General features: G+C 34.5%; 1 protein-coding gene across 1 annotated transcript in view; it reads left to right on the forward strand.

Annotated features, from left to right (window-relative positions):
* Col3a1 (collagen type III alpha 1 chain) overlaps positions 1-27,727 on the forward strand; it is a 37,881-nt gene that overhangs the window by 7,824 nt on the left and 2,330 nt on the right. Inside the window, exons 2-49 of the mRNA XM_047544252.1 lie at positions 2,833-3,029; positions 3,286-3,336; positions 3,726-3,839; positions 4,562-4,639; positions 6,804-6,857; positions 7,304-7,357; positions 7,920-7,973; positions 8,628-8,681; positions 8,830-8,883; positions 9,507-9,560; positions 9,978-10,022; positions 10,160-10,213; positions 10,677-10,721; positions 11,381-11,434; positions 11,836-11,934; positions 12,574-12,618; positions 12,758-12,856; positions 13,068-13,121; positions 13,246-13,353; positions 13,516-13,569; positions 14,157-14,255; positions 14,556-14,609; positions 14,759-14,857; positions 15,163-15,216; positions 15,328-15,381; positions 15,716-15,769; positions 16,310-16,363; positions 16,663-16,707; positions 17,282-17,380; positions 17,468-17,575; positions 17,820-17,873; positions 19,297-19,350; positions 19,446-19,499; positions 20,188-20,241; positions 20,808-20,915; positions 21,177-21,230; positions 21,490-21,543; positions 21,752-21,913; positions 22,034-22,141; positions 23,117-23,224; positions 23,938-23,991; positions 24,077-24,184; positions 24,666-24,719; positions 25,096-25,203; positions 25,579-25,632; positions 25,730-25,837; positions 26,635-26,929; positions 27,440-27,627. Of these exons, the coding sequence (XP_047400208.1) occupies positions 2,833-3,029; positions 3,286-3,336; positions 3,726-3,839; positions 4,562-4,639; positions 6,804-6,857; positions 7,304-7,357; positions 7,920-7,973; positions 8,628-8,681; positions 8,830-8,883; positions 9,507-9,560; positions 9,978-10,022; positions 10,160-10,213; positions 10,677-10,721; positions 11,381-11,434; positions 11,836-11,934; positions 12,574-12,618; positions 12,758-12,856; positions 13,068-13,121; positions 13,246-13,353; positions 13,516-13,569; positions 14,157-14,255; positions 14,556-14,609; positions 14,759-14,857; positions 15,163-15,216; positions 15,328-15,381; positions 15,716-15,769; positions 16,310-16,363; positions 16,663-16,707; positions 17,282-17,380; positions 17,468-17,575; positions 17,820-17,873; positions 19,297-19,350; positions 19,446-19,499; positions 20,188-20,241; positions 20,808-20,915; positions 21,177-21,230; positions 21,490-21,543; positions 21,752-21,913; positions 22,034-22,141; positions 23,117-23,224; positions 23,938-23,991; positions 24,077-24,184; positions 24,666-24,719; positions 25,096-25,203; positions 25,579-25,632; positions 25,730-25,837; positions 26,635-26,929; positions 27,440-27,627 (3,920 nt within the window). The remainder of the gene's footprint in view (positions 1-2,832; positions 3,030-3,285; positions 3,337-3,725; positions 3,840-4,561; positions 4,640-6,803; positions 6,858-7,303; positions 7,358-7,919; positions 7,974-8,627; positions 8,682-8,829; positions 8,884-9,506; positions 9,561-9,977; positions 10,023-10,159; positions 10,214-10,676; positions 10,722-11,380; positions 11,435-11,835; positions 11,935-12,573; positions 12,619-12,757; positions 12,857-13,067; positions 13,122-13,245; positions 13,354-13,515; positions 13,570-14,156; positions 14,256-14,555; positions 14,610-14,758; positions 14,858-15,162; positions 15,217-15,327; positions 15,382-15,715; positions 15,770-16,309; positions 16,364-16,662; positions 16,708-17,281; positions 17,381-17,467; positions 17,576-17,819; positions 17,874-19,296; positions 19,351-19,445; positions 19,500-20,187; positions 20,242-20,807; positions 20,916-21,176; positions 21,231-21,489; positions 21,544-21,751; positions 21,914-22,033; positions 22,142-23,116; positions 23,225-23,937; positions 23,992-24,076; positions 24,185-24,665; positions 24,720-25,095; positions 25,204-25,578; positions 25,633-25,729; positions 25,838-26,634; positions 26,930-27,439; positions 27,628-27,727) is intronic.

The following is a 27,727-nucleotide window of genomic DNA, read 5'->3' on the forward strand; positions in this document are numbered from 1 at the left end:
CCTAATGTGAAAATACACACAATGACACATAAACATAGGAGGATGGATACATAGGATAAAAAAATGATTTATGCTGATTTCAAGACAAATTAAGAACACAGAAAGAGAAGCTATTTAAAATATGAGCTGCTTAAACCCCTTTAGCCATTATCTTCATGTATCTTTAATATGCCATGGGTATTCAATAGCTATTTTGTATATCCCACTTACTGTACTAAATGCAGTAAGATATTTCTGATCCAGAGACAAAGAGCTGAAAGAATCCTTAGCACAATCTAGTCGTATGTGAAGGGAGTGGGGTGTGGCATGAAATTTGCTTTTTATTGGAAAGATTTTGAACTGAAACTAATCTGAAGGAATAGTTTATATAAAGTTGATACAGAGGTCTTAAAATCATCCATTTTAAGAAAGAGGAACCAATGCAAAGAAGGAAGAATCTTTAGATCTTTCCTCTCAAAACTTTCAGATTTTTTTTTCTGCAAACCAATGAATTTAGTTCTTTCAGTTCTGCTTAGAAAATAAATGAGTAAAATGTTTAGCCCCTCTTATGTTGTCAGTGATCATAAAATGAAAAAGATTGTCAGTCTTCTTTTAAATATGTTTTCCATAACATCATCCAATGGTCCTACTTTCCACTGGTAATAAGCATTTTGGCACTCAGCTCTTATAATCACTAAGAATAAAGAAATGTTTCTTTAAAAGCTTAGAAAATACACCTTTCCCATGTTCTCATGTATCTGTTTCAAATATGGAGAAGGAAATACAGTACCTTTTCTAAAAAGATCCTTTCTTCCTATGTAAAATTTCAATAAAACAATCATTGCTTTTTCATTTATTAACTCTAGTCCACTCTGGGAAGTTGTAACACAAAAAGACAAATGGGTTTTTAAACTTCTAGAATTGATCAAGTTTCAAGGTGTTTCACAAGATGACTAACTGTGTTTATGCACACATGCATGGAAATGAGAAATAGAAGCAATTTCAATTTCCATATCTGCAAACTCGCCACATCTCCATTTTGATGAATTTTTAGTTTAACCTCTAAACTCAAAGTATTTATGAATTTATTTATGAATCTAAATTATTATTACTTCAAAAAGGCAGATGATGCAGAAGATGCAAGAACTTGAAAAGGTGATCTTTGAAATTGTGTATAGTGTCAGGTGGTGAAATCTCAGGACCACTGAAAGCTCTTTTGGCCATTAGGCCACAATGCAACATGTAGTTTTTTTGTGTTTTTTTTTATTGTAAACAAATGGGATACATATTATTTCTCTGTACATGAAGTAGAGGCATACCATTTGTGTAATCATACATTTACATAGGGTAATGGTATTTGATTCATTCTTTTTTTCTTCCCCCCTCCCCTCCCACCCCTCTTTTCCCTCTATATAGTCCCTCCTTCTCCATTCTTGCCCCCCTCCCACCTACCATTATGTGTCATCATCCACTTATCAGCAAGATCATTCGTCCTTTGGTTTTATGAGATTGGCTTATCTCACTTAGCATGATATTCTCCAACTGCATCCATTTGCCTGCAATGCCATAATTTTATTATTCTTTATGGCTGAGTAATAGTTTTAAAATACTTGTCTCTTTTTCTGAACCATGCCTTCTTCAGACCACATTTAATGCCCTTGTCTTTAAGAAAATAAAAACTTCACTGTCTCAAAAAATGAAAAACTTCTCAACAGTATATTGTTTAAAAACACTTTTGCAGGTGTTTAGAAACTTATTATTATTTACTCAATTACTTGCAAACTATCATAGTAATCTTCAAGAACTGAAGCTGTAAGTAACCATAATCCCCAACTAATGCTCTAAGAATTGAGACCAGGTTTTATTTTGGCAGTCCCTGAGCTGATTCATTGTTAATAGCAACTGAATTCAGTATCTTGCATAGAATTAGGAACCAAGACTAAAATTTTGGTTGAGGCAAATTTTTTACCATTTTAAGCCACAAATACACATGGTCATGATTCATATTTTTCCCTTTTATTTTACTCATCCCTTGCCAATATTTATTGTAAAAACATCTCTCTGCCTCTCTCTCTCTCTCTCTCTGTCTCTCTCTCTCTCTCTCTCTCTCTCTCTCTCTTTCTACTTCCATTTGCTCTCCCTCTCTCTCTTTCCTCTGCTCTCTTCCTCTTCCTCTTCCTCCCCCTCCTCTAAAATCACCACCACCACCTCCTTTTTGTGAGTTGGAAACTTCTTTACAACCACATAGAGTATACAATATATTGTGTTATATAATGTTGACTGACTAATGCCCAACAGAGCTAGCAGTGACATACAGTGTATATAATAAATTTTGTTAAAAGTCTTCCAAGAAATTTTGAAAGAGTTTTATGCTGCCAAGATAAACTCTGCTTTCCTCTGAATTTCTCAACTAGGTTAATAAAATCTAGAAGTTCTTCTGAGTTAGTAACAAAATCATCTTCTTAGTTTAATGCTCCCATCTACTGTTAAACCCAAGAGTAGCAATTTGGGCTTATTTTCAACTGAACAATTAATGAATAAATAAATGTTTAAATGCTTGCAAAATATCCATTGATGTTAAATTTTTAATATAAATGAAATTTAAATATGTTATTTTAAAATTGACTATTTTAAGAAAAATTCCCTCTGTTGTGCCAATTTTATGTTAATTAGCAGATTTGGTATTTTAAGCACTCTCTCACAGCTTTAGCAAATTATGTAGGAAAAATATGATTGTCTAATGAAAGGGAGAAAGCATTTGTTCCAAACTCTCTCTACTTGGGGTCTTATAAATAGTCATGACTGCATAAAAAAAAATAACATTGCTCCCTGTAATCTATTCTCTCCCTGTAGAAGCAAGCTGCACCTATCTTGGTCAGTCCTATGCATCTCGAGATGTCTGGAAGCCAGAACCATGTCAAATATGCGTCTGCGACTCAGGAGCTGTTCTCTGCGATGACATAATATGTGATGACGAAGGTTTAGACTGCCCCAATCCAGAAATCCCTTTTGGAGAATGTTGTGCAGTTTGCCCACAGCCTGCAGGACCCGTGAGTTCCAAGACAATTTGTACATCTTCAAGATTCTTGTTTAAATATGTGAATAACTCCTATGTAGGAGTCTATAAAGAAATTCAAGTTGTCTTTCAAATAGCCATTCCGTTATTAGAAGTAAATAGCAAGCATTCCAATTTAAAGCTGAGGGATTGCATGTAATATGATTTAACAAATAAACATGTAAATTGTGACATAGTTCTTGGAAAAGTTTTTCTGTGACTTGTTAAATTGTATCTTTTCCACTTATTAGACTACTGTCCCTACTGCTGGTCAAGGACCTCAAGGCCCCAAGGGCGATCCAGTAAGTAAACATCCTTCAAATAAATTAATGTAATGATAGTTCTGGGAATAGTGGACTTTTTTTCTTTCCATATCCTTTTCAGATTTGAACTTTAATTATTCAGATATTTTTCTGTAGTATTCCATATTTGAATAATGACACCAAATGATAAACTAAGAATTCACAATTGTGCATGTCAAGATTCAAATTTTCCAAAATTTATGTCTTTTAATTATACATTTTAATTAAGTCTTTCACAAGTTTTGCATAAAAATGTATTTATTTACTAGAAAAGGTATCACTTGCATTGATTCCTGATGCTATAAAGTAGAAAAGCGAAAATGTAATAATGATTCTTAATCACTAGGATGTTTCATTCTTTTGTTTATTTTTACTCTGAATTTTTTTAGGGCCCTCCTGGTATTCCTGGGAGAAATGGTGACCCTGGTATTCCAGGACAACCAGGTTCCCCTGGTTCTCCTGGCCCCCCTGGAATCTGTGAATCATGTCCTACTGGTGGTCAGGTAATGAATTACAGGACTAAAGATTCTCCTTAAAACAGAACCAAGTTTAGGAAAAATTAGAAAGCGTATATAGACAAATCTTTATGAGTTTTAAAAAGTGCTTTCCAAAAAGCAATTCAGCAAGAAGCAAATAATATTGTCTAATGTATTCTTTTCCTGGTATCCAAATAGAACCTTTCTCTAGACTGGAACTAAAATTAAAATAAATTCCAAAAAATTCAATAAGTATATGATCATTCTAATAAGAATGCTTAATTTGGGATGCAACTATTATGCATGTTTAACCATAAGTCCAGAGATATAAATTCTCTTGTTTTGTTAACTGTTTAGAAAAGTAATTTTACCTATCCATTTTTCAGTACAAAATGAGAAGTTTGAATTTTATGATCTCAACACTCTCTGAGCTTCAAGTCTATGATTCTATGTAATGCTACAAATACTACTTAGTAATGATGGTTTGAATAAGAGTATATAAGATCAAATTTTGGGCATTAACCTTGAATCTGTATTTAACAATTTAGTTGAAATATTCATGCATTCTATAAGCAAGTATTTTGGTAATATCTAAAATTATAGAGATACAGGATAGGCATAATAATTAGTACCTATCACCTCTGACTTCCGTCAGTGAAGAGTAGCTGTTGCATGAACATCTTCAAAGTGCTTTTGAAAATAACTGTGATCTGTTAAATGAACATGTCTCTCTGTTTTTTTGGCTGCAGAACTATTCTCCCCAGTATGACTCTTATGATGTCAAGGCTGGAGGTTTAGGAGGAGGAGCTGGCTTTCCTGGTCCAGCTGTAAGTAGAAATATTTCTCAGCATTTTAGAGTATTGTTTAACCTTTCAGTTTCTTAAATTTTAAATAATGTTCAAAAGGTATAACATTTTTATGCCCTTGCACAAAATAGTTTATCCTCTATTAAGGTTGCAAAAGATGTTACATTATTTCTTCTCTCCTCATTTCTTCCTCATATCCCTTCCCATCATGCCTGTATTGCCACTTCCTATGTGACCACCTGAGTGGGTAGGGATTTCACCTACTTTCATGCTTGGGTCTCACACTTGTGTATTTTCTAATTTTAATCTAATGTCACATTTTACTTCCACTTTTCATCTTTCTCACCCAAGTTGTTTAGTCTTATATTTATATCTTTTATTCATTAAATCCTACTTTCTAGATAATAGTCCAAGTAACAACTGTTTAATAGCTTAATCTGCCTCACCTCCAATTCTCAAATCAAATAGAAATGTTTCCAGAATTCGTTGATTTTTTATCATCTACCTTAAATAATAACTATGTATTTTGTACCTGAAGGACTTTCCTCCATGTAAATGACTTAGAGTTTTCTGTTTTTGTTGTTTGAATTTTTTTTTATTGTTTTTTGTTTTGATTGAACTCAGGGGCACTTGGCCACTGAGCCACATCCCCAACCCTATTTTGTATTGTATTTAGAGACAGGATCTCACTGAGTTTCTTAGCACTTTGCTTTTGCTGAGGCTGGTTTTGAACTCATGATACTCCTGCCTCAGCCTCCTGAGTCCTTGGTTTTACAGAGGTGCACCATCGCACTCGACTAACTTAGAGTTTTTTGTTTTTTAATTTTTTTTAAGTTGTAGATGGACACAATGCCTTTATTTTATTTATTTTTATGTGGTGCCAAGGATCGAATCCAGTGCCTCACACGTGCTAGTCAAGTGCTCTACCACTGAACTGTAACCCCAGTTCTGACTTACAGAGTTTTGATAGAAGAAAATAGCAAAAAGCATTGAAACCTGGGCACCTATGCACAAAAAGTGATTAACATGATAATCCAAGAAAATGACCTTTGTTTTGGAACAGCCTTTCAGGAGGATCAGTAGTAGAGAAGGTTATGATTTCATTCCAAGTATCTGACACAGGAGTGTAAATGGAACATGGCACTGAATTCTCTGGAATTGTAGGGGACTGCTGCACAAATCACTGGACCTCATATTGTGACTTCCAAAACAAGAGAACCCAAACTTTTTACTGATCCAAAAGGTCTTTTAAAGAAAGGCCCTTGGAGTTGGTAGAAAGTAAATTGCAAAAAGAATTTTCTACAAATCTATAAAGTTTTAGGGGCTGTGATTCTTTTTTGTATATTTCAAAGCCACAAGGAGAATTTATGTGACACTGCATCTCAGTTATATTTGCATTATGAATCCTATTCTTTTAATCAGGACTGTATGATTCAATAAAACTACCACTTACTGACATTTCAGAAAATTGATTACAAGAAAAATTTTAATTGCATACTGTTGTTTTCTAAATCTATTATCATTATTTAGAAACAGCATACTACAGAACTGGTTTTCTAGTTTAGCTTTTATTTCTGAATGATGATGATCCATTTGTTATAATTTTATAAATTATTATTTTACCATGTGTGATGATGATTCTTATGTGCACATCTAAATCTCCATGTCAATGTAACTTGGTGATATCTCTATCAATAGATACTTACAAAGTTTGGGATTGATTTACACTATTTTTTTAGAAACTCAGATCATAGGATTTATAGTATGCAGATAAATATTTTCCCACACTGAGTTTGGCTACCAGACAAGAAACTGTATCCTTAACCACTGCAGAGTTAGTCAAACACTGCAGGGATTCTCATAACATTTTGTACTCATTTTTCTAACATTTTAATTCCTTTCTTCAAGGATGGGAGTTAACATTTTATATGATTTATTAATAATTTTTATGAATTCTGGGATAATTTCATTTGAAGTGATGTTTTCTTATTGAGATCTTCATTACATATCTTCTATGCATATAGATAAATGTATCTATATCAGTGAAGTTACCAGATAATGAGATACAGTTGTTTGAATTTTAAAAAGAACCAACATCATATCTAAATAGTCATCTCTCTGATGAAAAGGTACAGTATATTTCATAATAATTTACTTTATATTCACTTTCAAATTTATATTCCAGGGTCCTCCAGGCCCTCCTGGTCCCCCCGGTACATCTGGTCATCCTGGCGCCCCTGTAAGTATGGCACTGGGGTGTTCTCCATGGGTGTACAAATCAATGTAGATGCTGCTATCATTTAGCCATTTCAGCCTGCAAAATCCCAATTAAAGGAAGTTTCAACCAAGAAACTGATTATTTTTTTAAATGAAATTCCAGATTTCATTCCTTTACAATAATCACTCGCTATAAAAACTTGGTAAAATTAAATCATGTATTTAATTTGTTTATAATATGCCTTTGAGTTTAAAACAATTCAGTTTCAATGGAATGATATGAATGGAATGGAATATATGACCTTTATTCTAGTATGAAAAAATTTTTGGTTTCAATACTTATAAACTGGAATAAAATTTGTTGGACTGCATTCACAAATCCAGATTTCTTACTATCTTCAAAATGTAAATGGCTAATATGAAGATTTTGTTACTTTAAAAATATTTACATATTAATCTATTCACCAGGGTTCCCCAGGATACCAAGGTCCCCCTGGTGAACCAGGGCAAGCTGGTCCTGCAGTAAGTAACAACTAAAGCTATATTTAATAAATTGACAACTCAAGGTACACAATTCAACTTCTGTATGGAAAAATCTCTTCATTTTCTAAAACAGCCATAGATCCCTACAGAGTGGAGATTACATTTGTATCTACTCTACTGGTGTGCATGTACATATACATATTAATAGGAATTAGTATAGTCTTTCAGAAGGACATGCCATGTAAATAACCAAGAAGTGGAGCTATCTTAATATAATATTTCAAAATATTTAGAAATATATTTAGGTATATTCAGCATTGCAAAAATGTAAGATTACATTTTAATATATAAATACATACACATAGTATAAATATAGATACATGTGACTTAATTTTCACTAAAATAAATTTAATTAAAAGTAAAAATCGGATATAATAAATGTATAATATTAACTCAATAAATCTAAGTTTCATGATGAGAATCATTGAAAGTATTTTCAAAATGGAGGTCCCTTTCAGGATGCACATAATGTATTATAATAAAATGTAACAGAAAAGTTTACAAATGTAATTTTTACTTTCTTATTATTTCCTTATTTCAGGGCCCTCCAGGACCTCCTGGTGCTATAGGTCCATCTGGTCCTGCTGGAAAAGATGTAAGTTTTTAAGAAGTGAATGAAGATATAGCAAAATTCTATTTGGAATATTCTAAACAGCATATGCTATATAGCAGAATCTCAGAAGAAATGACATTATTAAAATTTTTTATGTCTTTTCACTTTTAGCTTATAAAAATGATTAAGAATTTGCACTGTATTTGCATAACTATATATACCATTTGTTGAATTCTAAACTAAATAAATTCCCAAAGGTACTCCTTGACTATGAAGAAGATTCATCCAGTGAATATATCATATATATCACTTAGCTAGAGGAGTTATAATTTTCTTGTGTGTGTCTCTTGTAATGAAAACAATTGATAACAGTACTTTATGAACTTCAGATTCACAAACACCCTTAATATTATGCCTCTTTCTTCTAATTTCTGGTGGTAAATTCTTCTCGATAGGTTCAGGCAAGGGCATGATTATCTCAGTGATGAGAGGCACCTGTATCATCTCTTTACAAGTTTATGTCAGGGTAGGAGAAGTCCTCCTCAATCCTTCTACTAATATAACTGATCTAAAAACTCTGTGTTTAATCCAACCATTTTAGTGAGTCCTTCATGAAAAACAAATTAATCAGGTCACTCATTGGTTACAGTGTATTTTCTCACACAGAACTCTTTTGTACTCTCTTTCTCCATCTAGGGAGAGTCAGGAAGACCCGGACGTCCTGGAGAGCGAGGATTGCCTGGACCTCCAGTAAGTCTGATAAATTAATCACAATTGCTTAGCTGGAAAATTATTCCATATCTAAATGGAATTAACTAAAAAATAGAAAATATTTTGCTGCTAGGCTGTGATTCTATTTGAAAGTTTGTTAATAATTTTTCCCATGCATTACTTTTAGGGTATGAAAGGCCCAGCTGGCATGCCTGGATTCCCTGGTATGAAAGGACACAGAGTAAGTAGAATTTCTAAATTACCTATGAGGTGCTCCATTTGGTTATGTTTACTTACTTGCCTAACCAATTTCATTTGGACAATTTAATTTGTACCAAAAATAGTTGATTCTGACAACTAGGTGTTTTGATGTTTACAAAATACTAACAAGATCATTTGTTAATCAAACTACTTTATGCAAAACAATCGAGTTGATTTAAAGTGTACGAAAATGCTTGGTAAAGAATAATTTACTTTTCTTACCCTCACTATCAGAAAAAAGTGAAATATATTATTACTTAGTCAATATAATTTATAAATTGAATTGAGCCTTTAACCTATGCATGCATTAAGTAGATTCAATCAAGTCTAAAATCTATGAACTAATGGAAATAAAATCTAGTGTTTTAGTCAATAGTAAAGGCAACAAACTAAAATCAGATGAAATGGTACTTTCTAGTTTCATATTTTTGACTGTAAAATCAAATATCTTTAACCTGTTTAAATATTTTATATTATTTAAATTAATGTTGTGAATAGTGCTATATAGAAAAAAGCTAATAATACAAATTCAATGTAAAGTTTAACAACCCTTCTGGATTGCACACAAATTTAATATGTTTACTATTTTTATATATTTTATAGGGCTTTGATGGACGAAATGGAGAAAAGGGTGAAACAGGTGCTCCCGGATTGAAGGTAAACCATATTTCCATATGATTATTTTCATTTGATCATAAGTAAATTTAAATTTTAAAGGCACATTTAAATTTTTTTTGTGGGGCTTAATTTTTTCCAACATTTATCATAATTTTATATGTTAGAAGCTGAATAATAGTGACTATTCCTGTTACTCTATTGAAGTGTCCATGAAACTGAGAGCTTGAAAAGTCTAGATTAAATTGGTTGAACATTCCAATGCAACTCGTCAATTACTTATGTTTAGTCTTTGTGCTTTTAAAATGCAGAAACTGAGCTTTCTGATAAAATGCTAATGAACATTTGATATCATTCAGATGCATCTTTGTATTAGGCTCATAGTATTTTCCATATCATAAATTTTTTAAATAAAATACTCTGTTGTATAAAATGGTAACATATTTTATATGCTTCTAGGGTGAAAACGGTCTTCCAGGTGAAAATGGAGCTCCTGGACCCATGGTAATTATGTTTCTTCATAAAATTCTCAGTATTACAGTCAACCTCCACCTAACCCCAAACTTGCTTTTGCTCCCTCCCAATTACTGTTACTCATTTCAAATTTAAAGTAAGATCATATTTCCTGTTTCACTCTGTAGGGTCCAAGAGGGGCTCCTGGTGAGAGAGGACGGCCAGGGCTTCCTGGAGCTGCAGTGAGTATCCCTACGAACACAACCCAGTTACATACCAGAGTGACAGATAAGGGTCTCAGGTAGTCAGATTGTGAAAATCTTCAGGAAAATGTCTTTTCTACAAAACTATATCAAAGTCAACTGAGTAAAATTCTGGCTATAATTATACAAACATGAATAAAATTTTGACCATTATTGTATCTGTTGATAGTATTTCTTTTCTTGACATATTGATTTAGCATATGTCTTGAGAATTTTATATCTGAATTCAGTTCTCAAAACCCAGAATTCAATACTTCTACATTTGATCAATGCTGTACATAACGGAATTTTAGCAATTTGATCATAAAAATATGTAATTAGTAAGTAGATTTTAATATAATAGAGGAAATTTCAACTATCTTGAACTTGAATTTTAATCAAATGTTATTGTCACCAGTCTTTCATGATGAAGAATATATTTGAATCAAACTTCTCTTTTTAGGGGGCTCGAGGTAATGATGGTGCTCGAGGTAGCGACGGTCAACCAGTAAGTAACTGTGCCTAAGCCTGATTTTTTCAAGGGTAATGATATATTCTGGACTGTAGAATATTTTATAATTTATATATTTATATATATGTGTGTGTGTGTGTGTGTGTGTGTGTGTGTATATATAAGATTAATGCACACATTAGATTCTAATTGGCTATTTTTATAATGTAATTAATTTTTTTGTAGACCCAATACTCAATATTATATATGTAATCATCTGATTCAAACTGACACCAAGCTCATAAACAAAATCTAGATTCTGACACTTCTGTTGTACTTAATGAATTGCTAACATCTGTATGGTCCTTACAATGTTGGCCAATATTCAATATGAGACACGACATTTGAAAGAGCCCTACCAAAATAGGTAATAATATTATGTTCATTTTGTAAATGAGAGCACCAGAGCTCAAGCCTAATTAACATGCACAAAGTCACAGAATTTATGGCAGAAGGGGGGAGAAATCCAGATTTCCTAACTCTTCAGATTTCCACTTCTTATTGTGCCATAATGTTTCTCTATAAAATATTCCTCCATGAATAATGAAAACTGTTTTTATTTGCATGTCTTCTGTATTTTATATGTGCTCACTTATTATTTACTTGGAATATTAGGTTTCATTTATTTGATTACGATCTCTTGAAATTTTTTTCAGGGCCCCCCTGGTCCTCCTGGAACTGCAGGATTCCCTGGATCCCCTGGTGCTAAGGTAAGCATGTATTTCTATAGAACATGAAAATATCTTGGAGACAACAAAAAGCATTGGACTGCTTCTTGGAAATGATTTAACTAGTCAAATGGATTGCTTTTGTCTATATAGAATTGTAAAGTTCTATTCATGATTATAAGAAAAGTATTACCCTTAGCATTCAGCTATCCTGATACCTCTTCTAATTCCTTTTCTCTTGTCCTGTACTCTTTCAGGGAAACAAAACACAGTCAAATATTTACCATTTTTCTCTTCTTTGTGATTAATGAGTCTTTGCTTTAACTACAGTATGTAGTCATAGTACTACAGCTTTGGGAAGATGGTTTTAAACAAGGTTGAAAGGTGAATTAAGCGATTAGGAATGGTGAACACAACTGACTACTTAGGGTTTTCTCTCTTAGGGTGAAGTTGGACCTGCAGGGTCCCCTGGTTCAAATGGCTCCCCTGGACAAAGAGGAGAACCCGGACCTCAGGGACATGCTGGTGCTCAAGGTCCTCCTGTAAGTAGTAAATATGGCCATTGAGAGGAAGAAGTCTTTCAATGTTGCTAACAATTAGGGGAAAAGTTGTTCAATTCTCTGCAGTGTTTCTACTGTGACAAATACTGATCTGATTCGTAGTGAAAATGGTAGTTTTGAGGTTTGTACTATTCTAGAATGCATGAATTTTAAGTTAGTATCACCCAGAATAGATGAGGATGGATAGGACAATTGTCTGAAACTTTGAAGAATGTGCCCTAAACTAATAATCAGAAAAATTCACAAAAGTAACAAAACCAAACACTTCTCCTACTTATGTATTATTTAATAATTTAGAAAAAGTATATATTATCTCTAATTTATTTAAATAACGATAATTCTTTTGCTTATATTTTATATTTTTTGATGCATTTTGGGGAATCACCTCATCTTAACAAATCTTACTGCCTGCCAATAAATATATTTAAAAAATAAATAAACAGGGCTGGGGATATAGCTCAGTTGGCACAGTGCTTACCTTGCATGCACAAGGCCCTACGTTCTAATCCTCAGCACCCAAAATAATAATAATAATAATAAATAAATAAATAATAAAAGACTCTAAATATATATGCACTATTTGCATTATTAATAATACGTTGCCTTTGGTGTGTCCCCTAGGGCCCTCCTGGGACTAGCGGGAGTCCTGGTGGTAAAGGTGAAATGGTAAGTTCCCTGACCCCAACATACACACAACTTGCTCTCAGCTCATACACATACAGGTTATATTTGTGATATTTAAGTGAAATATTCTGAAAGGAAAGTTCATATTTTGCTAATATTTATGTTCTTGCATTGTTCTTAGGGTCCTGCTGGCATTCCTGGAGCTCCTGGATTAATGGGAGCCCGGGGTCCTCCAGGACCACCTGGTACTAATGGTGCTCCTGGACTGCGAGGTACTGCGGTAAGTGGCCTTTTTTTTTTCCCTCTCCCTTGTTGCCGGAAAGTTGTGGCTTAATTCTCACAATAAAAATATTAATCATGATTTTTTTGTTTTGCTCCTATTCAGTTGAATAGATTTCACTTTGGTGAAACACTGAATCATGTGTTACTGGTAATGATTTTGTTAGTTGACTCTTTCCTGTTTCCCTAACCTAGATTTTGTATCACTTTAGGGTGAACCTGGTAAGAATGGTGCCAAAGGAGAACCAGGACCACGTGGTGAACGTGTAAGTACTACCAGAACAGATTTGGTTATTTCTTAGAGAATGAGCACATAATTAGAAAGTAAACAGATAAAAAATTTGCAATTGAATTTAGTCATAATTCCTTTACTTTGTCATTATTTTTTAGGGGGAAGCTGGTTCCCCAGGTATTCCAGGACCGAAGGGTGAAGATGGCAAAGATGGATCACCTGGTGAACCTGGTGCAAATGGAATACCAGGAGCTGCAGGAGAAAGGGTGGGTTATTCAGGCATCACCCATAAGAGGCAGCCACTATTTTTCTTATGTTGAATATTACGTTTAGAGCATTTTATAGCATGAGACTATCTATATTGCCACTCAGGAATTATGAAAAAGTTTTAATCTCTAAGACAAACATATTTGACTCATTATTTTCAGGGTGCACCTGGATTCCGAGGACCTGCTGGACCAAATGGAGTTCCAGGAGAAAAGGTAGATAACTTTAGTTTTTACCTTCCTAGAGGCTGGTACTACAAATAAGTATTTCTTCAATATAGCTTCCTATCAATGAAAGCCTAAATCTCTGAAAGGTATTGAATTTAAAATATTCCAATGTAAAACAAGTTCCTTCTTAGCCACTTTCCTGGCTTTGTAACTAAAGAATGTTATTTAATCTCTGTGGTAATCTTTTAACTTAACTGTGAGTTGCAAATCACTTATCTCAGCATCATTGCTAAACTGAGATTAACTAAACTACCTGAAAATCCTTTGAAAACTCTAAGTAATATGAAATGTAATTTCATACCTCCAAATATACGTGACTTTAAGTGTTCAGAAGTATATTGTTAAGCCAAATAAATACTGTTTGTTTGAAAGATGCGATGTTCTTCATATTTTTAAAAAAAATTTTTCATTATGGCAATTCATGCTAAAATGACTACTTTTCTAAAGAGGATGTCAGTAACACATTAGCTGTCTTTAGTAGGCCAAATAAATTCTATAGTTACAACTTAACTATTGTTGATGTCTAAGTCAATGCAGTCTCTTTCAAAGTTTTGTTTATTTATTTCACTATTTAGGGTCCTGCAGGCGAACGTGGTGGTCCAGGCCCTGCAGGTCCCAGAGGAGCCGCTGGAGAACCTGGTCGAGATGGTGCCCCAGGAAGTCCAGGAATGAGGGTATGGATTTGTTTGAATGACACTTTAACTTGATAAAAAGAAAGGCAAGATAAATGACTTTTTGTAAGCTCAAATCAGAACAAAGCAAAATTCTGTTAAGGAAATGAAGGCCAGGGCAGATTATGAAAGAATGAAACATAGAACACTTGACTAAGATACTTTACAGACAGAAAAAAATCAAAGTGTCAAATATGAGGTTACATATGTAGGTAGAAATATCTTAACTTGTATAAACAGGTTATGTTGTATTGTTTAAAAAGTTTAATTTAAATCGCCTGACAATTGACTTCTTTCATTTAGGGTATGCCTGGAAGTCCAGGAGGACCAGGCAATGATGGAAAACCAGGACCTCCCGTACGTACATTTTTTAAAAATCTTATTTTACAAGCCCAGTTAAAAAAAATGTATACTTTGACCTATCCTTGAAGATATACTTTTATATATTGGATGTTTTGATCAGGTATTTATCTAACTTTGATTAATAAAATTATTTATTTCATCAGGGAACACAAGGAGAAAGTGGTCGCCCTGGTCCTCCTGGGCCATCTGGTCCCCGAGGTCAGCCTGGTGTCATGGGTTTCCCTGGTCCTAAAGGAAATGATGTGAGTTCCTTAATTAATTTATTCAAAAATTATATGACAGAAGGCCTTTACTCTCCATCTGAGGGTGTAGAAATGGCCAAAACAGCCCTTCCCTCAAAGCATGGAAAAGTATATAAAAGTCAATTAGCATGTAGAAAGAGGGCTAAATATATAATTAGTTTTACGTGTGTGTGTGTGTGTGTGTGTGTGTGTGTGTGCTCGCTCATGTGTGTGTTACAGGTAGATCAAAAATAGGAGGGAACCATATTTATGTCATTGGTGATTTTTTTTAAATTGATAAATATTGGCCATTTTTTTTTCTTTAGGGTGCTCCTGGCAAGAATGGAGAACGAGGTGGCCCTGGAGGGCCTGGCCTTCCAGTAAGTAGCTTTCATCTACTTATATCTAGCCTCCTCACAGATGCATTCATGCCCACCTTTAGGACTTCTCTTTGTTATCTAATTAACTGTGCTCCTCTAACTTGTCTTTAGGGTCCTGCTGGAAAGAATGGTGAAACTGGACCTCAGGGTCCCCCAGGACCTACTGTAAGTTGACTCACATAAATTAGAGTTGGAAGTGGGATGGAGTTTGGGTAGGGGCAAGACTTTGGACACTCTCTGACACTGCATTATTTTTTTTTTTTGACACTGCATTATTATAATTTACCAAAGTAATTATGAAATTTGTTTAGTTATCTAGCTAAATGCTTACAATAAGTATGTATTGTAGTGGTCTTCTTTGGATTGCTTCCACAGCCCAGAAGACTCCTCTTCACACCCTTATATTTTAAATTAAGCTATGAGCCTGCTGAAATGTCAACTGTAGACTAAGATGAAATGGTATTTGTAATGGAGTGTATCATTATATTTTTCTACACAGGGGCCATCTGGTGACAAGGGAGACACAGGACCCCCTGGTCCCCAGGGGTTACAAGTAAGATCTTTTTCTTTAAATTTCATTGGGTACTTGCTTTTAGCAGACAATCCTATAAGTTGCTTTTATAGTTATTTTGTTGAGTGAATTGACTGTTCAAATTCTTTGTGAACCTAATAGATTATAATTTATCTGAAGTGTAATTTGTAATTTTGTCTTCTCTCCTGAAATGTTGGTCAATGTTAACAGGTTGACATATCATCAATACCTACTCCAGAATGTACACATTAAGTTACTATGAAAGAATTAAACTCATGTAACTCTATGTGTTCAGACTTATTTTTCCTCATAACATAAATCCACATAGCTAAATTCATCTCACCATTTTCATCAATTCATTTTTATATATAGCAGTAGGAAAGAGATTAACACAGACTTAGAAGATATTATCATTGCATCTCTTGTCATTGGATTTTGAGTAGTGCAAACTGTATATCTCTGAAAAGACTATGAAAACTTCTTTGAATACCTTGAAGAAATATGTTTACATGGAAAGCATTGTTTGAAGTGATCACATAATGCAAATATGTTCCTCTGTAGGGCTTACCTGGTACTGGTGGTCCTCCAGGAGAAAATGGAAAACCTGGTGAACCTGTAAGTGCCATTTCATTTTATAAACTAAGAAATAAATAGTAATCACTTATCAGTTACTAACTTTTACACTTTTTCATGCTATGGCATCTAAGTTTTGATATTTAGTTTTGAAATATGCATTATCAAACAAAAATGAATAAAGGTCGCCTAGAGTGTTTGAATCTTACTATAAAATGAAGGAACTTACTTCAATATTTCAACAATTGTACAATATAAACTAACAAATTGGATGTATTTACTTCTTATATTTGCATAATGCATTCTGATATAGACTTCATCCTGTAATCCCCACTTTCTAGGGTCCAAAGGGAGATGCTGGTTCTCCTGGAGCCCCCGGAGGAAAGGTAACATTTCAGTTTCTCTCTAACTTTTTCAGCATGTTATACAACAATTCATCTGTAATGCATTTTTAATATATTAAGCCAAAATAGCACTTCTTTAGAAAACCAACACTTCAAATGTTTGGTGAATCCATTTAGGGAAGCTCAGACATTTCCGATACATTGAATTTGCTTCATCTAGAGAATTCAGTTCTCCGACAGTAATAATAAACAGTATAGAATCAGTCACAGACTTGAAATCTCAAAAGGCAAATACTGGAAACACATTAATTCTCTACAGAAAAACTGTTTTTGTAGAACTTTAAAATTTGACCAAGTGAATACAATAATAATAACTATTTCAAAGACAACTAATACTTAGGACAGACCAAGAATCTGAGTTTCCTTCTTTAGACTCTTTAAGTTTTCAGTTTCTATACAACTGATCAATATTTTTTACAAATATAAAAATTTCCAAACTGCTCAAAAACATCTTAAAAACCTAGTGGCCTATATCAAAATTATATAATCTAAGGTGATTTTGTTTTGTTTTGGGCACTGGATTTTCTAACTTGGATATCACATTTTCCTATGACAGGGTGATGCTGGTGCCCCTGGGGAACGTGGACCTCCTGGGTTGGCAGGGGCCCCAGGTCTTAGAGGTGGAGCTGGTCCCCCTGGTCCTGAAGGAGGAAAGGTAACTCCATAGAATTCAATTCCCCTGTATTTTAGAAAACACATTTCATTTCTTTCTTTCCATTGACTATTTCTCCCACAATTTCAGGGTCCTGCTGGTCCCCCTGGGCCAGCTGGTGCTGCTGGTTCTCCTGGTCTGCAAGGTATGCCTGGAGAAAGAGGAGGCCCTGGAAGCCCTGGCCCAAAAGGTGAAAAGGTACTGACTCCTTTTCTCTTAATTATGTAATAAAACAGATGTAAATTAAAGACAAACCACACACTGGAAATAATCTATTTTCAAAATTAATGTTAACATTTTATACTAAGTAAAATTTGAGATGGATCAGAATGCCTCATATATATATATATATATAGCAACAAAGTCTAAGAGTTGCTCCTCTTCTTACTAGATTTCCACTGAGGATATTTGCAATCTGATGACGATGGATTTTATTTGACAGGGTGAACCAGGTGGTGCTGGTGCTGATGGTGCTCCAGGAAAAGATGGTCCAAGGGTGAGCATTCACATTTGGGAGTAACAGGCCTTATTCATGTGTGGTATGGGACAGTCCCTTAGTTCAACTCATAATAAATTTAGCCCATATTTAACCCTCTTCTGGGAAATAAAAGAACCCACATTACTCAATTATTTAAGTTACTAGTTCACTTCTATCACTACCTGATAGTTCTTTGATGACCTAAAAATGAAAACCTTCAAAAGTATGCTAAAGGTCACAAATCAACATCATAAAGAGACCCTAACATCCAAAATAATCAATATTACCAGTAAGAAACTTTTTATTTTAAAGAACATTATAATTCTATAGTACATTCATACCATGGAATGCTACTAGCAATAAATGGAATGAAATGTTGGTGTGCGCAACTTATACAAACCTCAAGGACATGGGACTGACTGAAGAAAAGCCACTGCAAAGGGTTACGTAGTGCATGTTCTCATTCTTGCTTGATAGTCATGAAATAACATAATTAAAGAGCTGGGGAATATGTTAGTTGTCACAAGGATTTAGGAATGAGAAGGAAGTGGATACGGTCTAAAAAGGTGGCACAAGAAAGCAATAGAGTGATTACACAGTGACTGACTGTGGGGGTAGTCATGCCAGGCAGCAAGTGATAAAATGATACAGAACTATACGCACATGGCACACACAAGACTACAGAGGTAACTCCTGAAATCTGGATGGAGGACGCCAATGTCAGTTTCTTGGTTTGATATCTTACTATAGTTCTGTAAGGTGTTAATTGTGGTGGACAGAACTTCTTCTTATACATTTGTTTGTATCCTTCTGAGAATCTGTGACTATTTCAAAATAAAAGTTAAAAACATACAAGAAATTGTAAAAATTCTATTCACATTAACAAGCATCTAGATTAGGCTGAAGCAAATATGTCATTTTATAGACATATTTACTAGAATCATCTTAAAGAAATTCATATACCCTTCAATTTGATAGACTAGATAAGATAAGCCATCGTTCAATTATTTTTTAATTGCCTAACCATTGATGTAATATGGGTAAAACTAATATTTGTAAGTTTCAAAATGTAATGGGAATGATGGTACTTTGAGTAAACATTTTAAATGATCAAGCAGTTTAATAAAGGAATGTAATTTTAAAAAGATATTATGGTAAGATCTCACATCACATCCTATTTATCTTCTACAACAGAGATAAAAATGATGAATGAATCAATAAATTGCTGCTGAATCCTATTGTCTTCTAGTATCATCCCCAGAGAATTTGCTATTTACTAAACTTTTCAGTCACTACAGTGATTAGTATAACATTCAAACCATGAAAGAAAGTATATTATCTAGTTTATTTAATGTATAGATATAAATATTCTCTTGGAATAATATTAAAAAATTAGATGTTTTATCTTCAAAATTAAAAGGTATATTTTTATGTTCCCCAGGGTCCTACTGGTCCTATTGGTCCCCCTGGCCCCGCTGGTCAGCCTGGAGATAAGGTAACCTATAACACTGTTTGGTATCAAGAATAAAATGCCTTAGACTTTTGGATGCAGGATGGAGATGATATTGTATTTGTTTACTCTCTTCTCAGGGTGAAGGTGGTGCCCCTGGACTTCCAGGTATAGCTGGACCTCGTGGTGGCCCTGTAAGTGTTAAAGACATTTTCAACCTATTTTCAAATCTCACACAGGAAATAGCTACTTGTTCTGCCCTTTTTAACAATTCTGCCCCAGTTACCCCAAGCTTCAGTTTGGGAGTTCTATCTCTTCCTAGAGACATAAAAGGGAATACAAGGGAATAGTAAAATTTTAAAATATAAAATCCATAAGAGACATTTATAAGCCACGCTTTCTTGCCCAAATAACTCTTGAAAAAATAAAAATTGCACAAGTAACATACATTTGTAAATGAATTTCTTAAACCTAAAATATCTTTGCCTGACTGTCTTTCTAGGTTAAAAATTCTCTACCTCCAGGTTTTAAGACTCAAGATAGATATCTAGTAGACATTTAATTAACTGACTTTTCATTTAATGAAATGTTTTTTAATGCAGAGATTTCTGGAAGTGATGTAATCAAATGTGCTAAATATTTCAACATTTTAAATGTTTTTGTTTTCTTACAAATAACACCATGGTCAGAGGCATACAGACTCAATAGTTGTGTTGTCTGCTCTTAATTTTGCTGAGAAGTGGTAAAGACTTCAGAAGTTAAACTCTGTGTTATCATTGCACATTTCCTGTTTAAAAGAAAGATAAGATGACACAGGGGACGGTGTGCATTGCCTGGGGAAAAGGTCTTTGCTGTGTCTAATGAGGTTATTTTTCTCTTCAGGGTGAGAGAGGTGAGCATGGGCCTCCAGGACCTGCTGGCTTCCCTGGTGCTCCTGTAAGTATGCATGTTTAAACATGCATGTCACACAGCTAAAAAAAATAGAAGTATAAGTTAATATTGGGTTTTAGTCTTTCTTCAGCCACTTATTCCCTGTGAAGATATTTTACCTCCATTTTCCTTTAATTTACATATATCCCCACTCTTTTAAAAGAAATAAAAACACCTGTCCTGCCTTTATGCCTGGGTAGTGAGGCTAGAACAATACCATAGACTTAAAAGCACTGAAAGTTTTTAAAAGTTCTTTCATTATCAGATGATGTTCATTAAAATTTTCTCTAAATTGATTTTTTTCTCAAAGGAATTATTTTCAAATGCATAAATCCTTGGAAAGACTTTCTCCCTATTGGCAAATTATATACACCTCACACTTTCTTAATAAATTGTTTCTATTGTGGGGATATTTTGATTGCCTTTACTTTGGCATGACTTCAGAGAGCTCTCTGTTCTTATTTTATTTCAACTTCTTTCATCTGAAGACTGATATATGCTGAAAAGAAATAAGGATACGCCAAGTGTATTGTTAAGGATGTCAGCCAACAGGCCTTTGTTTCTGCATGCAGGGACAGAATGGCGAGCCTGGTGCTAAAGGAGAAAGAGGTGCCCCTGGTGAGAAAGGTGAAGGAGGCCCCCCTGGAGTTGCAGGGCCCCCTGGAGGTGCAGGACCCGCAGTAAGTACTCTCTCTAAGCCTTCAACAGAAAATTCAGATTTATCAGGAATTTGATACTTCACACAGCATGCCATGGTGAAAAAGTATAATTTTCATAGAATAAAATTCTAAATTTGAATTGTGGCCCCAGCAGTCTAGATAGGACCACATTCAGGTTATTTTAATTTTCATGAGTTTACTGGTTATTGAAGGTTAAATGCTTCTCTCAAATTCTTATTTTGGTGCTATATTAAATAACCCTTTTTTCCTCCATTTATACAGGGTCCTCCTGGTCCTCAAGGTGTAAAGGGTGACCGTGGCAGTCCTGGTGGTCCTGTAAGTATTGATCCTCTTAACTTTTATTGGAAAGCATTGAGTGACATAAAAAACTACGTGAAAGACATTAGAGCCATAAATGAATATAGAAATTGTTAATCACTTATTTATGAGTTATAAGTAAATTTCAAGGAGATAAAGGTAACCATATATGACTTCAAGGTAGAATGTAGATGCCATCACGTTTATTATACTTTATATTTGTTTCCAGTGAATCATTACTTTTGAAATTTAAAAAAAAATTACTATTATTTCACAGGGTGCTGCTGGCTTTCCCGGTGCACGTGGTCTTCCTGGTCCTCCTGGCAATAACGTAAGTTTTTTGGAACTCTTTTTTTCATTATGTACTTCAGAAAGAGCATTCATATAGCTGTAAGACAAGAAACACTTATTGCTACATATCTCTTGATTCCCATACAAAATTACTTGAAAGAAGTTAAAAAAAAAAAAAGGAAAGAAAAAATTCACTTTTTCATTAATACTTAAATTTTCACATTTAAGTTTCAAACAATTCTTTGTAGGGTAACCCAGGGCCCCCAGGTGCCAGTGGTGCTCCAGGCAAGGATGGACCCCCAGGTCCTGCGGGTAGCAGTGGTTCTCCTGGCAACCCTGGAGTGGCTGGACCAAAAGGTGATGCTGGTCAACCAGGTGAGAAGGGACCACCTGGCGCCCAGGGCCCTCCGGTGAGTGGCTTCATTGCTTTATTGATTGACAGTACTATTTTGCTCTCCATCATAAATTCATAATAGAAGAAAACGTAGTCACATAAAGATGAACTGAGTCTTCATTATCTGTCACAACAGGGAGCTCCAGGCCCACTTGGAATTGCAGGGATTACCGGAGCACGGGGTCTTGCAGGACCACCAGGCATGCCAGGTCCTAGGGGAAGCCCTGGTCCTCAGGGAATCAAGGTGAGGGCAGTTATCTCTCCCTGAACTCTTGCTTTCTTGGACAGCATTCAGAGATCTTCGCATCATATCAAAAAAGTTTCATCTCATAGGTTCAAACTATCCAAGGGTTCACCTTTTTGTAGATTTGCAGAAACACAAATTTTATTAAGTGATCCCAGGACACAAAAACAGGCAAATAATTACCAAGTTTTAAATATAAACACAAACAAATTAATATCAAACAAAAATAATCTTGCCATCTCAAATACTTCTGTTAAGAAAGTTGTGAACATTCTTGAGCTTGTTGTCTGTCAGTCTTGAAGCGAGTAATACTATTAGTTTACAAACCTTTGAAAGTCTTTAATTGGTACCTATTATCTATCCACTCAAGTCATTTTGCAGTCTTCATTTTCTTTTATTAATATTACCATAGCATTCTAGTGCATAGCATTTAAAATATTCATTTGGTAATTAGGGTAATAAAATTCCATTTTTATTTGTGCTCACATTATGATACTGTAAGCACCTCTTTTAAAAATGTCAGGTAATATTGTCATTAGACTAAAATTTAACATTAAGTGTACTCAATTTATATAGTATAATCACTAAATGTATAGTGTTCATATAGCAACAAATAGTCAACGAAAGCTAGTCCTAACAGTCAACATAAGACTATAGTTCCATGATGACTCACCATTACATTTTCTTGCATTACTCATGTCTACTTATACATCTTACTTTAGAATGTACTTTGAATAAGGTAATCAGTGCAATTACACATTCTTTTGATATCCCAAGTCACTGGACAGGTGGGAAAATGCAAGAAGCTTGCTTTCTCTCCAACTTTTCCCCATGGTGGATACAGTGTAGGGAAAAGAACTTTAGTAGAAATTGAGTAAAACAAGATATTTCTGTGAGAAATAAAGAGCTATGATAGCATCATATTAATGGATTTATTGAGTAAAGATAAAATATCTTTTACTTATCTGTACACAGGGTGAAAGTGGGAAACCAGGAGCTAGTGGCCACAATGGTGAACGTGGTCCTCCTGGACCCCAAGGTCTCCCTGGTCTAGCTGGTGCAGCTGGTGAACCTGGAAGAGATGTGAGTAGCAATTCTCAGGAAATATTCAACAAGTTGGGTAGAATCTGGTCACTTACTTAAAGAGAGATACAACTGAGCCTTAGTATCTGAAGTGTAAATATGGCCAAGTTCTCTTTGCTTCTCTAACAACATATTCTGTCTATTGCAACTTAGAATAGACTTTAAGGGCTGTGATCCTTAATATTGACCCAATAAATAATCATAAGAAAGTATGATCTATAGCTAAATTAAGAAACAAGTTAGTAGAGAGAACCCCAATTTACAACATTTTTTTTTTTCTGGATGAAAATGTTCTGCAGTTATCTGTGATTAGTCCTTTTTTCTTTAGGTTTTTAAATTAATGTCTTAAATTGACAAATCTTAATTGTATATATGAATAAGTACAATGTGATATTTTTTATATATGTTTAAGATGTGGAATGATCAGTAGATTTCCATTATCAGTTTAGATCACTGTTTCTCAAACTTTTTTCCTAATCACATCTCCTCATTCCACCTTATAAAATTTTAGTATCACAGAAATACTTCATATCTGTTCAGGTATTAATGACTCTTTGAAGGGTCAAACTGCATTGTAATTTCTAAGATTTATTGCCCAAGACCTGATTTTCACACCTTGAGAACTATATTGCCCTGTTAGGAATGAGTGTTTTATATTGTATATGGTTTGAAGGAAATTGATTTGCTTTTTCTCTCTTTTTTCTTTTTTTCAGGGAAACCCTGGATCAGATGGTCTGCCAGGTCGAGACGGAGCTCCTGGTGGCAAGGTATAACGAACACATGAATCATAGGTATGTGTAATAAAAGCAAGTGATCATCTCATTTATTTTGGATCTGTGAATTTGTCTCCAGGGTGACCGTGGCGAAAATGGCTCTCCTGGTGCCCCCGGTGCTCCTGGTCATCCGGGCCCACCTGGTCCTGTTGGTCCAGCTGGAAAGAGTGGTGACAGAGGAGAAACTGTGAGTTCTAATGAGCACCATCTCTCTTTCCTTATCTATTCCCCTCAGTGAAAAAGATTTGCAAAATAGAAAATAGAATGTCAAATCTTCTGACCAAAAATATCTGTTCCGATTTTTGTTACAGTGCTTACACTAGTCATTCTTAGGCAAATGCAATAATCAAGATTTAACAGGAGTTTCTAGCATTAGTCAATGAAGAATTCACACCTAAAATCTGAAACAGTGTTAAGCAGAACAACTCTCTGTACGCTGAGTAAATGTAAAACTGAATTAATAGAACTCTAGTCTAGTTTTCCTGTTTAGAACCCCTTTGTAAAGATGCAAATAGGAAAAGAACCTTGAAGGACAAAGCAATTTTAAATTTTAATAATGCATACTATTGTTCCATCACAATGAAATTATTAACTTTTCAAAACAAAATTGTATTAAAGAATATAAACAATTCTATGTGTATTTGTTCATTTGTTTGTTTTTGTCCCAGGGCCCTGCTGGTCCTGCTGGTGCTCCTGGTCCTGCTGGTTCCCGAGGTGCTCCTGTAAGTTTTGTTCTGTTTTAACTCATCATACAGTGTAGGAAATATTCTGTTATTTGGCATGTTCAGGAAAAGAGAATAACAAAATATATAACTTTGGAACAAATATAAACTCCCCTTTGGTGATACAGAAAACAATTCAGGTTCTAAAAATTCCTTGAGGTCAAGGATATAAAGATCAGTTATTGGGACTCCATGCATTTAGTAGTGCAAAGTTAAAGTAACCACAAAAGCAATCTTTAACTATTTCCTGTATGTAGGAGGTGTCTGTTCATGTGGATTTCTAACTAGAATGCCATAAAATAGATTTAAATTCTATTTCTATAAATTCCAAAGTATATGTATGTAAATGGTCTTAATTTGAAATAAATTTCTAAAGGGTCCTCAAGGCCCACGTGGTGACAAAGGTGAAACTGGTGAACGTGGCTCTAATGGCATCAAAGGACATCGAGGATTCCCTGGCAATCCAGGCCCCCCAGGTTCTCCAGTAAGTACATTCATTGTTAGAAAATCTCCTTGGGTCCATTTTAACTAATGACTGGGGAAATTTTTTTGTTTTTGCAGTGCTGGGAATTAAACCCAGAGCCTTGTACTTACAGGGCAAGCACTCTACCAACTGAGCTATATCTCCAGCTCTTGCTGGGGAAATTTTTAAAGATGGAGAGTAGAAATGTTTCCATCTCTGAAAGTGTATGGGAGAAGAACTTGTTTGAAATAACACTGGGCATAAACCAGTGAGGAAATTGAAAAGAAAACCATATCTCATCATGATCACCATGGTTTTTTTGTTCTGATCATAAATGTACAGTTTCCTAAAAATTTTTAAGGATGTCACTTATATTTATCCTTCTTTTCTTTCTAGGGTCCTGCTGGTCACCAGGGTGCAATTGGTAGTCCAGGACCTGCAGGCCCCAGAGTAAGTACCACAGATATAGATTGGAAGATCCATATTTTTTAAATGTTTGCACTATAGAAAGTTATTCTAACTTTATGATCTCATGGTAATTTCTTAGGGACCTGTTGGACCTCATGGACCTCCTGGAAAAGATGGAACCAGTGGACATCCAGGTCCCATTGGACCACCAGGGCCTCGAGGTAACAGAGGTGAAAGAGGATCTGAGGTAAGATGTCACTTGAGCACATGTGTATTTAATATTTTGCGATCTTCACATTTTCAGAAATTCTATACAATATTTTTAAACAGTGAGTTAAATACAATGTAATAAATTTGATTTAAAAAATGAACAATGGCTCTAAGACATCCATGACTGTATTAAAACTTTTTCCACCAAACTATAAGAACCAGGGAAAAAAGGTTTTTATAGTTTGATACCTGGTATATGAAAATAATAATATCTGCTCATTTAACCAAATGAACCATGCCAGTGTTGATCTCATTCTCTAGACCTTACAACTGGGATAATCAAAACAATTTCATGTGTGTAGTCAATTTACTTCTAAACTTTCACTTTCATGATTCCTATTTTGCTACTGATACCATCTCCTAATACATTCATTATTATTTATAATGAAATAAAACCCATTATATCTACAAGTTATGCATGCAACAATGAAAACACAAATAAGTGATCAGCCCAAAGACTCCAGGCTAATGACAAAATTTTGTTCCCTCTGTGATGACAGTGTTAGAGTTGTATTCCATGGGCTGTCTGCTGATGTGCGATAGAGAAAAATATATTCTTAAATACTACTTATGCTTACACTATGGAATGATACATTTCTTGGTAGTGAATTATAGTTATTTAAGTTGATAATAACGTGACTATGAAAGCACTCAATTATTTGTTAAAATAAACGTATGAATTGTTTTCAATGCATTTTTCTGGACAAGTCATGTAATCTTTCAATGACCACTAAGCAATAACACTTCAATGATCCATGTTTTTACTTACTCTAGGGCTCCCCAGGACACCCAGGACAACCAGGCCCTCCAGGACCACCTGGTGCCCCTGGTCCTTGCTGTGGTGGTGGAGCTGCTGCAATTGCTGGGGTAGGGGGTGAAAAATCTGGTGGTTATGCACCATATTATGGAGATGAACCAATGGATTTCAAAATCAACACTGAAGAGATTATGTCTTCACTGAAATCTGTTAATGGACAAATAGAAAGCCTCATCAGTCCTGATGGTTCTCGTAAAAACCCTGCTAGGAACTGCAGAGATCTGAAATTCTGCCATCCTGAACTCAAGAGTGGTATGTTTGGGAGTCTTTAATACTCATGGTCATAGGACTAAAGACCAAGCTGCTTATTTTAGAATTTGACAGAGTAAATTTTCACTGTGAATGGAAAATATTTTGAGGACAAAATAGTAAATAGTATTAATTGAATTGAAAATGCTTGTGAGAGAAATATTTAAAGTACATTTTTGATAAAAAAATTACATTAAATAGTCATTCATCTTTAAAAAAAGAAGTGATTTTAACATGTCGAATACATCAATCAAAAGTTCTTGGCTTAGTATATCACCATTATTCAAAAAAACCACATTATATTTATTTCACTGTTTTCTATAAAGTTAACTTTTTACCTTGGTAATTTCATTCTAAATATTTTCTAGATGCTATATATAAAATACAAGACCATTAGCAGTTGACACTATTAAATATATCACCAATAAACAAACAAAAACATTGTTTCAAGTCTCATTACTGGATTTTATGGCCAATTCTTATTGTTCTTTTTTTTTTTTTTTAACTCTTCAGGAGAATATTGGGTTGATCCCAACCAAGGTTGCAAGATGGATGCTATTAAAGTATTCTGTAACATGGAAACTGGGGAAACATGCATAAATGCCAGTCCTTTGACTGTTCCACGAAAGAACTGGTGGACAGACTCTGGAGCTGAGAAGAAACATGTCTGGTTTGGAGAGTCCATGGATGGTGGTTTTCAGGTAAGAAAGGACATACCTTTTAAAGTAAGTCACCCTTACTTACCTGAGATATTCTGTTCCTCTATTGTTCATCACAAAGCTAAGTTTGTTAAGACATAGA

Source organism: Sciurus carolinensis, chromosome 3 (assembly GCF_902686445.1).
Source record: "Sciurus carolinensis chromosome 3, mSciCar1.2, whole genome shotgun sequence".
NCBI classification, from domain to species: domain Eukaryota; kingdom Metazoa; phylum Chordata; class Mammalia; order Rodentia; family Sciuridae; genus Sciurus; species Sciurus carolinensis.